Source organism: Sphaeramia orbicularis, chromosome 4 (genome assembly GCF_902148855.1).
Source record: "Sphaeramia orbicularis chromosome 4, fSphaOr1.1, whole genome shotgun sequence".
In the NCBI taxonomy this organism is placed as follows: Eukaryota; Metazoa; Chordata; class Actinopteri; order Kurtiformes; family Apogonidae; genus Sphaeramia; species Sphaeramia orbicularis.
In genome coordinates this window covers 47,580,497-47,594,452 of record NC_043960.1, presented here as the reverse complement: position 1 = coordinate 47,594,452, position 13,956 = coordinate 47,580,497, and the positions used below count along the sequence as shown (strand labels likewise).

At 38.0% G+C, this 13,956-nt stretch overlaps 2 protein-coding genes across 8 annotated transcripts in view; both read left to right on the top strand.

Moving 5' to 3' along the window:
• LOC115417894 (fizzy-related protein homolog) overlaps positions 1-364 on the top strand; it is a 6,332-nt gene extending 5,968 nt beyond the window's left edge. For all 5 annotated transcript variants that reach the window (XM_030132104.1, XM_030132102.1, XM_030132103.1 and 2 more), the window contains one exon: positions 1-364. This exon is cut by the window's left edge and continues 368 nt beyond it. The gene's annotated coding sequence lies outside the window, so the exon portion shown is untranslated.
• Positions 365-767: 403 nt separating this feature from the next.
• On the top strand, positions 768-13,448 carry haus5 (HAUS augmin-like complex, subunit 5). Of its 3 annotated transcripts, none has more exons than XM_030132080.1 (20): positions 768-1,238; positions 1,364-1,470; positions 1,571-1,633; positions 1,840-1,872; positions 2,270-2,294; positions 2,395-2,527; positions 2,626-2,785; positions 2,876-2,972; positions 3,506-3,597; positions 3,698-3,752; positions 5,764-5,891; positions 5,993-6,074; positions 6,185-6,336; positions 6,559-6,721; positions 7,808-7,888; positions 8,098-8,243; positions 8,705-8,801; positions 11,302-11,440; positions 11,608-11,740; positions 13,124-13,448. In XM_030132080.1, exons 2-20 carry the CDS (start codon positions 1,373-1,375, stop codon positions 13,224-13,226), a joined length of 1,980 nt encoding a protein of 659 aa, XP_029987940.1. In that variant the 5' UTR covers positions 768-1,238; positions 1,364-1,372; the 3' UTR covers positions 13,227-13,448. The 3 variants fall into 3 exon arrangements, with proteins under 3 accessions (XP_029987940.1, XP_029987941.1, XP_029987942.1); XM_030132081.1 differs by having other exon boundaries at positions 769-1,238; positions 1,372-1,470; XM_030132082.1 differs by lacking the exons at positions 768-1,238; positions 1,364-1,470; positions 1,840-1,872; positions 2,270-2,294 and having other exon boundaries at positions 1,583-1,633.
• The last annotated feature ends 508 nt before the right edge of the window (positions 13,449-13,956 follow it).

Sequence of the window (13,956 nt, the reverse complement as noted above, 5' to 3'; positions counted from 1 at the left end):
GATATGAAATGTATAGAGAGCATTTTAACATTTGTTAAACTCAGGTCTTATTTATTCGGCATTCTTGCTACATAAGGAAACATTGAGAGATTAAGTAGAAAAATTGTGTTGTCATCTGTTACGGCTTTCTTCTCTCGAGTTCCAGAAAAAAATGCTATTACATGTGATGACATGAACTTAATCACTTCCTAAGGCTTCTACAGTATATGCACCATATTCACTGTAGTCACAGGAAGATTTAAGGCAAAAGAGTGGCTGGTTAAAGAAAAGTGTGTCAACAGAAAGTCTAATGCTGTGCATCTAGACATCAACTTCAAGGCTGATTCTTTGTAGTGACAGAAGCAATAAAAGATGTTCAACTGACTTTCTGTATGTTTTCTTTCTCCCTCACAAATACTGTTACAATAAAAAATAAAGGCACACATGTGGAAAGAGGCCATCACATCCTCAACCAGCTTCAATAAAAGGACATATCACCCCACCAATCAATCAATCACATGTTATTTATATAGTGCCAAATCATTACACAAGTTATCTCATGAGACTTGACATATAGAGCTGGTCGAAACCAGACTCTCAAGCCAATTTACAGACTCCTCTAGGAGCAAACACTTGTGACTGGTGACAGTAGTGAGGAAAAACTTCCTATTAACTGGCAGAAACCTCAAGCAGACCCTGATTCCTGGAGGATAGTCGTCTGCATTGAACAGTTTGGGTTAAAGAGAGAGGGAAAAGGAAGAGAAAAAAAGAGAGAGAGAGACTGGGAGAGTAGGGGGAGACACGTAGTTGCGACAGCAAACTGAAAGCAAATGTATGTCCATTAGATTTATTTCTATTCGTTTCTTAAACTAACATAATAATGGTATACAAGTAAATTCAAAAGTTCACAGCACGTTTTTTCACAAGTAGAAGATATAAATCTATTTTTATAATTCAGAATAAGAATAATTCTTAATTCTGGCAAAAATATACAATTTTGCAGGCAGAAAATGATTTTCGACGAATCTAATTAGGTCTCTAAAGGGCTTTGTCATGTTTACATAATCCGCCCGGAACCATGCAAAATCCGGTGACGCAGCAAACGGATTTGGATCTTACTGCAAATACGGATATGACGTAAACGAGCGGGAAGTTGAAACGTTAAGTGTTTCAGATAATAAAAGGTGTGGCTAGAAAGTTAGCTATTACAGTTAGTTAGTTATTTACATTCTGGAAGACGGGTCTCCAGTAAGTGTCAAGTAAGCAAATACTATTATTGTCTTGATACCGTCAATAACTTACCGAACAAACTAACATGAGCCGTGTTGTAGTTCTTAGTGTTGCTAGTTAACTTAGCTCGTTTCAAGTTGGTTATTTTCTGTTGGCTTTCAGGATGGCGGACAGGAACCTAGTACAGGAGCTAAAACGCTGGGCAACAGAGGAGTTTAACCTGCCCCCGGACAGTCTGCCAAATGACAACTACTTTAAAACGTGCGTCTAAATTTTGTACTCTTTCAGATAGTTACACTTCTACAGTTGATTTACATCGATGTTTGCAATTGTTACTCAACGCTTCGCATTTGTTTTCCAGTTTATGTGTTGGAGCAGGGAAATCAATATGGAAATATGTCGTTCAACACCTTTTTCAACAAAGGTTAGTTTTTTGGTGAAGTAACTAACTGTTAAAGTTTTAACCACAAAGAACCCTATAATTAGTTCAGTATCAGTTCTTATACTGGGTCAGATTAGAGCACATCAGTCCATCTACAACATTGCTTGGTTAGCAATAAAGAGAATGTGGGCTGGACACACGGGTAAAGGACAGACTACAATTTTTTGACTGGGTCTCTTTCCTTTCAGGAATGTAAGGCTCATGCGTGGAAATCTTAAGTGGTATCCTTTTTGGTGGTCTTTGTACCTATAGGCTTTTTCCTTGCTTAGACTTATGCAGAGGTGATATCATCATGATTATTTGTGCTGTCACCATGGCTTCAACTACCTCAAGCTTTTAGAAGTAAAATTATTTGGGATTTTGTAGTCCTTATACAGTTTCTAAAATCCTTTGGGATGCTACAAGAAATTGAATAAAAATTATGTTGGAACCACATGCTATAATGCGAATCATTGAGGGGAAAAAAACATACATGTGGACTCCCATTAGATTATTTTGACAGCTGGACGTGGCAATTTGGAAAACCCTTGTGCAGAAATGTATACGTTTATTTGGAATATCTACCATCGCTCTCTGTTTCAGCTAGTCTAGTATTTCCTTGACATTTTGATCTGTAAGGTATAACATACTTCAAGAAACAGAGGTAGGCTTCTCCTTCACACTTGTTTGAATTTTGAATTTGATGATTTATCTTGATTTATCTTGCATTTTATTATATACCACATGTTTTATCACATGCCTAGCTGAAGCAAGCTGAGGGCCAAAGTGAGGCTGCTAAGCAGAGAGAGCTCCAGAAGAACATAGAGCAGCTGAAAGGTGAGATTAGTCACTTGGACTCTCAGATCAGTGGAACTGAGGAACAACTGGCTGCACAAGGTTAGTCCAGCACTGGAAAGTAGGCTCGGTACTGCCATGTTCTATGTTTCTGTTGTTCAGTAAGCTTGAAAGTAACACCTTCTACCCTCCCTAAACAGAGCAGTCCATCAGCTGTACCTGGGAACAGGTTGAGGACAACCAGTGGAGGGAGCTTCTTCTACAGTCCTTCAGGCAGCAGTGCATCAAAGACCAAATGAAGCTCTCTGACGACACAGAAAAGATCAGTGGACACAGCAAGGTGCTTGAACATCTCACCAGGTCAGTAAAATGGAGACTATGTAAAGTAGAAAATAAAAGGTGATATAATTTAACCAGTTTTCAAAGTATATATCATGTTTTGTATTTCAGAAAAGCAGAGATTGATGTGTTATTTGAGAGTAAGTCTTTGAGTAGCAGTGGTAGTGACAGCCTGAACTCCAAAGCAACAGCTGAAGCGCAAGTCTTGGTAAGAGTTACCAGTGTTAGTTTTTATCTGACTAACACTGCTTTGATACATCTTTGGTGGAAATCAGCAAGACATATTTCTTTATAGAGGCTGATTGACAATGGAATTTAAAACGCTGAAATAATAACGATGATAATTAGAGTAGAGAAAAATGCAATAGCTGATTAATCCACCCCCCTTTCTCCTTCACAATTGACACTGAAAATACATAATGCATGCCTGAAATTAAATTATTCACTTTACAAGAAACTGGATAACTGTAGAACTGAACATCTTACTCAAAAAGTCAGAATCACTGACACCTAATTTAAGTACAAAAAAATCAAGGTGGGAGTAATATTATTTTTTGAACTATTATTATTTTTTGTTAATAAAAGTGTAAAAGCCTAATATTAGCCACCATCTGCACCACCCTCCACTGATACCCATAGTTTGTAAAATCTCTGAGTTGGTTGGGTCTCTTCGACCCTTTACCCTAATTATGTTATCTTCGTACAACTGCTCTGGCTTTGTTATTCTTTTCTTTTGATTAGCGTGAGGTGAGAGGGCTATGTGATGACAGGGTCCACTTCTATCAGTCTTTGCAAGAGAGTGGACTGAAAACGGAGCGCTCTGCAGCCACACAGTAAGAACTGAAGTAGATTCTGTTCCTGATAAATGGTAAGTCATAATGTGGTTTTCAAAATCAACTTCTTCAATAAAGGCCTCGTATTCTTTCCAAACAGAATGTCCCATAAACAGAGGGATGCTGTGTTTCAGTACTGGTTGAGTGCTGTAGAGGTTGGTGCATTTTGATTGTTATATATATATATATATATATATATATATATATATATATATATACATATACACACACACACACACACACACATATACACACAGTACATGAATGGTGTATATTTTTATGGTAGGTGTATTTTAACAGAATGAGACAGAATAACAACAAAAAATCCTGAAAACAAATTATATAAAGATTATAAATTTATTTGCATTTGTTCGTTGGAAATAATTATTTGATCCCCTACAAACCAACAAGATTTCTTACCCCCACAAACCAGGTAAGTTCCTATGGGCACACAAATTAGTGCTGTCACTTTAAGAAACTTCTCAGAATCTCAACTCATAAGTATAAAGGACACTTGTCACATAATCAGTCTCTTCCATTCAAACCTCTCCACCACCATGGGCAAGACCAAAGAGCTGTCAAAGGATATCAGGGACAAGATTGTAGACCTGCACAAGGGTGAATAGGCTACAAGACCATCAGCAAGAAGCTTGGTGAGAAAGAGACCACTGTTGGTTCGATTATTGGAAAATGGAAGAAATATAAAATAACCACGAGGTGAGATCTTGCATCTCACCTCGTGGGGTAAGGATGATCATGACAAAGGTGAGATATTAGCCCAGAACTACACAGGAGGAGCTTGTAAATGATCTCAAGGCAGCTGGGACCACCATCACCAAGAAAACCAGTGGTAACACACTTCACTGTAATGAATCGAGGTCCTGCAGAGCCTTCAAGGTCCCACTGATCAAAGAGGCACTTGTAGAGACCTGTCTGAAGTTTTCCAATGAACACTTGAATGATTCAGATAAGGCTTGGGAGAACATGCTGTGGTCAGATGAGACCAAAATTGAACTGTTTGGCATCAACTCAACTCGCCGTGTTTGGAGGCAGAGAAATGCTGACTGTGACCATAAGAACACCATCCCCACTGTTAAGCATGGAGGGGGTAACATCATGCTTTGGGGCTGTTTCTCTGAGAAGGTACAGGAAGACCTTGCTGGGCCAATGAATGGAGCCATGTACCATAGTGTCTTGGAGGAGAACCTCCTTCTCTCAGCAAGAACACTGAAGATGGGTTGTGGATGGGTCTTCCAACATGACAGTGACCCAAAACATACGGTCAAGGCAACAAAGGAGTGGCTAAAGAAGAATATTAAGGTCATGGAGTGTCTTAGTCACTCTCCAGACCTTAATCCCATAGAAAATCTGAAACTTCGAGTTGACAAGCGACAGCCTCAGAACCTTAATGATTTGGAGAGGATCTGTAAAGGGGAGTGGACCAAATCCCTCTTGAGATGTATGCAAGCCTGATAACCAACTACAACAAATGTCTGACCTCTGAGGGTTTCTCCACCAAGTACTAAGTCATGTTTTACTTGAGGATCAAATACTTATTTCATTTGATCAAACACAGATTAATTTATAATCTTTATGTAATGTGTTTTTTCTGGAGTCTTTGTTGATAGTCTGTCACTTTCTGTTAAAATAAACTTACCATTAAAAATAAATAAATAAATGTGTGTGTATATATATATATATATATATATATATATATATATATATATATATATATATATATATATATATATATATATATATATATATATAATTAGTGCATTGACTCATGGGGATCCACGGGTTCTAGATGTGGTACTTTTTATGCAGTTGTGTATTCATGTATGCTGTGCCGCATTTGTCCAGCAGTCACTACCAAATCGTTGTAGGTATAGCAACGTGATTGTAAGGCTGTTGTATTCCAAACTTACTAATATCTCTCAAAATATTGGTCCTGTCATCTTGCCATTTTCGCTAGTCTGGCATACTTATGTATTTTTGGTCAAGCAACAAATTGCAAAAGTCAGCTCTATCTGGATTTTGTGTGGATCCCCAGACACGCATGCACGCACGCACACACACAGAGGCCACTTGGCTTCTATAGATGTATGGGCTGGCTTTTATTTCAACTTTGTTTATATCGTATTGCTTTGTCCCACTTGTGATCAGAATCTGCTGTGTGGCTTTCCTCCGAACCAAGTCCTCTCAGCTCTGCAGTATCTGGCTTCTAGAGAGCAGAAGGAACTTGAGGAGAAACTTGCGTCTTTGGATGTGACACAGGATGCGACTGCTCTACAGTACGGAAAAAAATTCACATAATATACTCAATAATATACACATTTTTTCATGGAAACAAAAAAATAAAGTTGCAGTATTCATGCTTTTTTTTAAATTGCAGATTGCGCTATGAAAGTGATCATCTACTGGACATTTCAGCAGAAGAAGCTGATGACTTGCCACCTGTTAAAACACTATTACAAGTGCTATATGTTTTTTTTTATTATTCTGCAGCTTCCTGATTATAAAATTATGTTTTTTCACGATTTATACAGTTTAAATGGCAGGCTTGAATGTTTGTTTGTTTTCCCAGGCTGCATGGGAAGAGGTTGAGCAGAGCTTGGTGGAGTTGGCCCAGACTCGGTCCAGGGTCCTACAGCTTCGAAACCAGCTGCAGACCCACAAGAAGGAGGTTGAGCAAGAGGTGTCTGGTTTTTCAGAGGAACTCCACGATGCCTTGGCACTGTAAGTCCTCTCACTAATTAATTTAAAAATCAAGTTCCCAGAACTTAATACAACTTAAAAAATAAAACCAAATATTTTGTATTCTGTAATAAGCTAATAGTTGGGCGCCCCACTATTCTTTATGCTTCATTTCCATCTTCTCATCTGAATGAATCTTGTTGAGTTTAATTCTGTTAACTTTGGCTTTCAACATGCTACCAATTGTTTCTGTGTTTCTGTTAGATCCACTCTAGAGATGGAACTCCGGTGTGTAATGCAGGCAGTAGCCAGTGATTATATCAGAGACTGGTGTATCCAAATGGACCAACAAGTTAGAAGCCGACAGGAGGCACTAAAGAACCTTCATAGCCAGTGGGAACGTATTCAGAACTTCAGACAGCTCGTGGTAAGAACTAAGTGACAAACTGATTCTACTTGGAAGCGTTGCAGGTGTCCCTCAGTGTCATGAAAAACCTGTAAAAGTTATCTAAAATCTCATGTCATGAAGTTAAGAAAAAATTAAATAAGGTTATGTAATTTAATTTTGTAGTCTGCAATGAAATTCAAAGGAAATGGAAGACATACATTTAAAGAAGTGTACTTAATGTTTCTTTGCTTGACTATGTGATGCTGCTTGATCTTATTGTTGCCATGTGAATGGCATGTCTATACTTGCTAATAGTATTCTTTAAATGCGTATTCACACATCAGTGTGCACAGCCTTGCTGTGTCAAATGGTAAGTTCAGAGATAAACCATGCTAGAACAATAAATCACTAAAACACATAACATATTTGAGCACTTGTATCACGCTTTGTGGTAAGGGATATTTTTACTGAATAATACAGTTTTAATTCTAGTTTGAAGTCTCAGTTATCTATGATGCATGAAAGTCAGTGTCAGACTTTGTAATGGGATCTGTGGATCCATAAAAAGTAAATTCTAATGAATCACCTGTATTTTCTGTCTTAAACAATGATCAGATTAGGAAGTTGATCAGCATCACCAAGTAACAAAACAGACATGAATTCAATAAAGAATAACAAGTGTGAAATCCAGACATTAAAAGAAATGATTCATGAATTAATAGTGAAATCATTAAATAATATAATTCGTATGTGAATGCATTAATGTACTTTTTAAATAATTCTGGGGCTCCTATATCATTAGTGCTTTGCAGCTTGTACTGGCCAGTATCAATAAAATGAAATGGGCCTTAAACTGCATTCATAATGGTTTTAAAACATACAGAGACCCGGTATCACCCTCAGTACTCATAGAGCTCTTTCTGTAATGAAAGTGTGACTCACGAATTTAAAGCAAATTAAAAAAATAACCTATTTATTATTAGAGAAGCTCACCTGCAATAATGAACTAAAATACAAATGTTCAAATAAACAATTCATTTTACAAACCTAAACAGTTTATAAGCTGGTTGTGTGTAAATTGTTGAATACATTTAGTCGTCATGTTTTTTGTCCCTGTGTCTCCAGGCTCTGAGGCAGGAACAGATCAGAGGTCTGATTAAAGGGAACTCCATGGCCAAGATGGAGCTGATCCGTCTGCATAGAGAGGTATGGAGTTGTCCATATTTAGTGACATCATTGCTTCTTGTATGACGACTGTTAACGGCCAGTTGGTATCAGTTTTTGTTCGATCTTTTCGTAGTCAGACCTGGATGGATGAGTACTAATAATGGATCTTTGGTCTTTTTAACATGATTAAAACCTTCTGATGTCTCCAATGTCTGTCTCTAATATTTATATCCCTTTGTGCTTTTCAGCTACAAGAATTTGTCCAACGAAAGCTGGTGTCCCAGTTTGAAGATGTCACCAGTGCAGCCACTAATCTAAGAAACTCCATTTTGAAAGAAGTCAAACAACTGGGAACAATTTCTCTTCTTGCTCTAGACTGCAGGACAGTTGAAGGGTGAGAGTTTTTTTTGTTGTTGTTGTTATTGTTGCTTATTAGTAACAGTTTAGAAAAGAATCTGAAATTAAAAAAAAACATGCTAGCATTTCACTTCTGTACACTGAATTCTGTAACATATAACAGTATATGGTGGCTGTTTCGTTCAGTTGCATTTCAAGATTAGTTACAAATCAAAGTTACAACCCTCATGGAAAGACTTAATAGTGAAAATGTGTGAAGTCACACAGAGAGTTTATCCGATTTGATCACAGAGAGGAAGGAAAGGGAGATGACCAGAACAGTATTATACTGTGAGTCAGAAAATGATTCAACCTAAGCAGTGAAATTTGTTTTGCTATGGCTGCAGTGGACTTTAGCGTCAGACTTTAAGCAAAGGAAAGTGGCAGCATATACAGTCTTCCACCAAACCCTTATCTAACAATGTTGTGTTTGATTTGTTTTTGTTGTTTCTTTTTTAGAACACAAAGAATCCCTACGTCTTGGTTATCCATCCATCGCTTACAGTCCCCGACATTCAGAGGCCTGTGCCAGAGCATGGCATTCCCAATATATCAGGTGGGTGTTACTCTATCGTCCATCACGTATTGAAGTTGTGTTAACCTTAGAGTGAACCCGCTTGAATCATATTATGGATCAAACTAAAATGAAAAATAACCATTGACACCATCAAACCGGGCCCCTGCTATCCTCCTCGGTGCCTATAGAGTAATTGCGTTGTAGGCCCTTCCTCACAAAAAAGTGCAGTCTCTTTTAAACTGAAATATGGATTTTTTTTATTAATATTAGAAAAAACTGAAATGTACAATAATACAATACAGGTCATTATTATGACTGAAACTTCCCTCAATAAAAAAAACTTACAAAATTTCTTAACAATGGCAGTTTTAGTTGAGTTTAGCAACCCATGTGTCCATGGCCAACTGCTCTATTTATTTTCTGACTCAGAATTAATGTTGTAAAAAGGGTTCATTTAAAGCTATACCGTATGATGTGGCATTTTTACACTTTTCTTTTGTCATCTTAAAATGCTCCTAATAAGCGTGTGTCAAACTAAAATGTAAAAGAAATCCACCAGGTATTGAAACTCAAAAATGTTTAATTCTCGTATATTTCTGATAAAAGTCTGACCAATCATTTTATTCGGTCCGAATGAAATAATTGGCCAAACCTGGCTGAGCCTCCTGTCAATCATCCATTACAGCTGTCCAGCATCCGATCCATTATCGCCGTCAATACATCCGATACGGGTACCTCTGAATCTGACGCTTCACTTGCGCTGCTTCTCCTGTCACTGACCACAGTCTTTCTAGGATGTGTATATGGATAAAACTCAAATGCTCATTTGGAAGGAAAAAACAGATTTATTAAGAGAAACAACAACTAAGGAGAACAAACAGGAGTCCGATGAATGAAGGATGGAGATAAAAGTCCGGAAGTCGGATGTACTGGACTGAACAGGTCTGCATAAAGCTCAGCTTTTATGACTGTGGGACTCATACAGGTACATGTACATGGTGTCACACATGTAGGATGATAAATGTATGGACTATGAAACCTCAAATGTCCATGGAAAATTCGCGAAGGCCACGCGTTCACAGTGTGCACGCCCATCGCCTGGGCATCTCATCTCCGTGGTGCAGTGAAGACACTGACCCAGCACTGCACAGACCAGATCCTTAAATACAGGGTCTACTGATGAAACAGGAACCGCAGGCCCGCGGCAGGTGGATAATGCATCTGATTACAGAGGGAGGGGTCTGCGGACACACCGAAGCGGACCGGACCTCCCCCTCCGCTTCCTCCGCGCGCATCATGTGAGAGGAGGCGAGCGTCAGAGCTCAGGCAAGGGGAAGTGGGTGGGGCTTTGGAGGGAGGCGGGTTGTTCATGTTCAAACTTTTACTAAGTGCTGTGAGAAATGCCACATCGGTAGGTATAGCTTTAATCCCAAAACTATGATCTTTTAACCCTAACGCTAAGCCTAGTACTAGTTTGTGTTGTAGTTGTGGTACCAAACGAAGTATTAAATAAAAACTGGAATTAAGAAAAGAAAAAAACGTGTTGATGTTGCACTTGTGCTTCATCTTAAATTAAAAATTTTCCTGGACCTTTGGTAATTTGTCATAATTCCAGGGGTTGTCATTTGTTAATTGAAGTTACACTGCAAATGACGTACCCTATTTCAGCAAACAAAAAAATCCTGTGATAATATGTGATCCAATGTGAGTTTATGCCATTGATTTGGAATTGCTTGCAACATGTTTTGTTTCTGCTGGACATTGATTCAGCTGGTTTCCTGGTTGAGGACCATGATGATGTGCTGCTGATAATAAATGAAAGTGTTTTTGGATAAACTCAGGAGGTTTATATTGCAATATAGCATGGGTGTTCACTTTCTGTAAAGTGATATCTGAAAAGATGATGAGATGCATAACAATAATTTTCTATCTTGCAAGAGCAAGCTTGTTATTCGTCTGTGCTCTTTGAAGTATGTTTTTGTGTTTGTTTGTTTTTTTATGCATTTGCATTATGTTTGTGAAATTGAAGTAGCTGGTTGTGTTTGTTCATTAATTTGCTAAATTTGTAGCTTGTTGAGTTCTCTCAGCCATCAAATTGTTGAGCAGTCAGTGAGGGAACAGTGGCTTGTTCATTTGCATCTTTTAACTCCTGTGTGTTTGATAGTTTAACACAGTGCAGCATAGTAGAGTTTTATAAACCATTTATTTTGCATTTAACTTGTCATTGTTATTTAAATGGTATCATGTAACTTTGCAGAGGTATTTAGCCTCTAACACTGGCTGTGTCAGTATTAATGTTTGGAAAACCAGCTGACTGTCATTGCCCTTTATACAACAGAGCAGATTAAACCGAACATCCATGAAAATCACTTCTGCTGAGGCACAACAGCAACAGCCTTGTTTGCTTTTCAGGCTTATTTGTGACTCTGCTAGTTATATAAACACATTCACTGTGTCATTTTCTCCTCTTAAGGGCCATATCTTGTTTTGTTTTTGTCACTTGAACACAAAATATTTTCTCCTTTTTCTTTCCCTTCAGGCTCCAGAGGAGTTGTGTTCCCAAGCTCGCTCTCAGCAGCTTGAACTGCGTTTTCTCCGTCAGTTACTGCAACTACACTCTGCTACTCTGCAGAAAACCCAGAGGGAGACGGGGCTGCTGCATACGTCTGATCAAAAAGGTAATCAGAGGAACTTGAGTGAAGCTTTTATCATGTTCACAAAGCACAGAAACAAGAGCTATGTTTTGGTTTTGCATACATACCCAATGTAGTTTCCCTGTCTATTTTATAAACAGGTTTTTAATCCTCCTGGTTTCTAAAACTTAGAATGCCTTCATATCTTTTAGCTCTACTGTCCAGAGTGGTGGAGGAAGATCAGAAGCTTCACAAGTCTCTGGTACCAAGAGTCCGAAGCCTCACCCAGCGCTGTGTACAGGGGCTGTCCTCTGGGGACCAGGTCAAAACCGCCATCTCCTGCTGGTAAGATAATACATGCAATAAAATAAAGTATCTCATAGTGTGTACTTTCTAATCAAATTGACAGTATATTTAAGGTAGTGCTGGCTGATAAATGGTATTTTCATTGTCATCATCTTGCTATGGATATATGCAATAGACATGTCACTCAAGACCAATGAATGAGAGTCACCAGTTATAAGTGACATGTACACACACACACACACACACACACCAGTCAGAATAATCACAAAGTAGGAAGCCACCTCAGTAGCGAACATGTTACATTGTAGATTTGCTCATATTATGCAAGAATAATTTACGGCAACATGTTTGTGGTCCAGCATGACTATTCTTTAACCTCCTAAGAACAGTCATACAACTTATATTTTACTCTTTGCTTAAACCTGTCGTCCTCATTAGTAAACACTTTTTTATACCTCCTAGTGGAATCAAACACTTAAGGCTTCTAGCTTTGCATCTGTCATTTTCTTTTTAGCACATTCATGTTCAGACAGATGAATAAACAGCTCTGTTTTGTTAACGTAAAATAAACCTGGCCCCATATTAAAACATCATTTAGTTTTCTAAAAATAAAAACTGCTTCACGTTCAGGGACGATGCTTAGTTTTTATACGTAAGTTCTACTGATTCCAATTAGTTGGAGAACTTACAAAGAAAAAATAAAAGTTCACGTTTAAGGAGATTAGGACATTCAGCAGAAGCAGATTCTGAAGTGGCTCCTGTTGAAACCTAAAATACTGACTTCAAAGAGAGAAAGTTGTATAAAACCACTCAAGTCCTGAACATTGATCTGTTTCTCAGTAGGGGTTATCTTAGTTATCCACTCAAAGGTGCCAGCCCACAGGTGTAAATAACAAGTTTTCTTAATCTTTCTTGCCTGGTTAAATACAGGTTAAATAAAAATTTAAGAAGGTTAACAGTAATTTTGTGTGCCCAGTTGTAAAATACAATTGATGTCTTGTAGATTTTGATTTTACATTCCAAATAAGTGTTATAGATAGCTTCATTAATAACATATTATGCAAAACAGTTGGCCATATTTATGCAGTCTGAGTGTCTTGAGTTTCATAGGCCTTAGGTGCTGTGTTTATGGGGGGGTGTCGTAGGACTAACATATGCCTTAGGTAATGTGAATGTAACAGTAAAACAATAAAATTTATAAGAATAAAAGTCACTATGAACACATCTCACTTGAAGTAAATCTAAAATGTGATTAAAAATAAATAATATTCCTAGTGTGACCAGAAGTTACAGCAGTTTTTTTTTCCATCTGGCTAAGGTACTGTGAAGTGTTGTAAATGTAGGGGAAACTCTGATTTAAGGTATAAATGTAAACCCCTGTATCACTTATTAATGCTCTACTTTTGGTGTTTGCACATTTAGGTGGGACCAACCAGCTCAGCATGTCCTACCTGAGACCAGGAAGGGAGGTCTGACTTTTCAACAGTGGCTACAGCGGTGGAAACTGGCTGCCAAAGTCTCTTAGAAGGTTTTTACATGTATAGAGGTGATCATCATCAGCATCTGCCAGTAACAACAGGACCAGGCTGTAACGGACAGGAAATGCACTGTTAATGCTGTAAAGAGGTGGTGGGAAGAATCAAACCATTCTGTTATGTTGTCTAACCTTTTATTTGTCATTACACCTCAGGATATTTTGTTGTATTAAAAAATACTCCACTTCTAATAAATCACTTTAAATCCCAAATATTTGTCTGTCTTTACTGAAATGTAGCAAAAATAACAGTAGAGCTGAAAGGATTAATTAAAAAAAATTCAAAAAGAAAAAATAATTTGATTACAATTTTCCTGAATCGAAACTTCCATTCCTTAATTTTGCTGCTACTATACATTGGTTCCACTGTTGTGTTTCACACAGATGTTCATTGTGACGCAAATGACGGCAGGATCAACACAAACTTGTATGCGTATGGTTGTATGTTCATTCCATCTTAAGTTGTCTGTAAGTTTGATACAAATTTGTTGAAGACTGCAGTGCACATATTGTCTGGATGGACCTCCTCACCCTCATCTGATTAGATGGACCCTTTGTGTGCACCCACCCAACTGCATCTTTACAGACTGGAACTACATCTGCAAATGGATGTCCATCAGTCCTGGGTTCATCTATAGTCTTGTCCGTCCATGGGAGTGGATCTCTCCTTCACTGTGGTTCTCCTCAAGGTTTCTCTTTTCCTACTGGGTTTTTGGAGTTT

Coding starts and splice junctions, on each gene's coding strand:
- haus5 (XM_030132080.1), top strand. CDS start 1,373: ATGGCGGACAGGAACCTAGTACAGGAGCTAAAACGCTGGGCAACAGAG. Junction 1,873..2,269: donor ATGCGTGGAAATCTTAAGTG/GTATCCTTTTTG, acceptor TTGATCTGTAAG/GTATAACATACTTCAAGAAA. Junction 3,753..5,763: donor ACTGGTTGAGTGCTGTAGAG/GTTGGTGCATTT, acceptor ACTTGTGATCAG/AATCTGCTGTGTGGCTTTCC.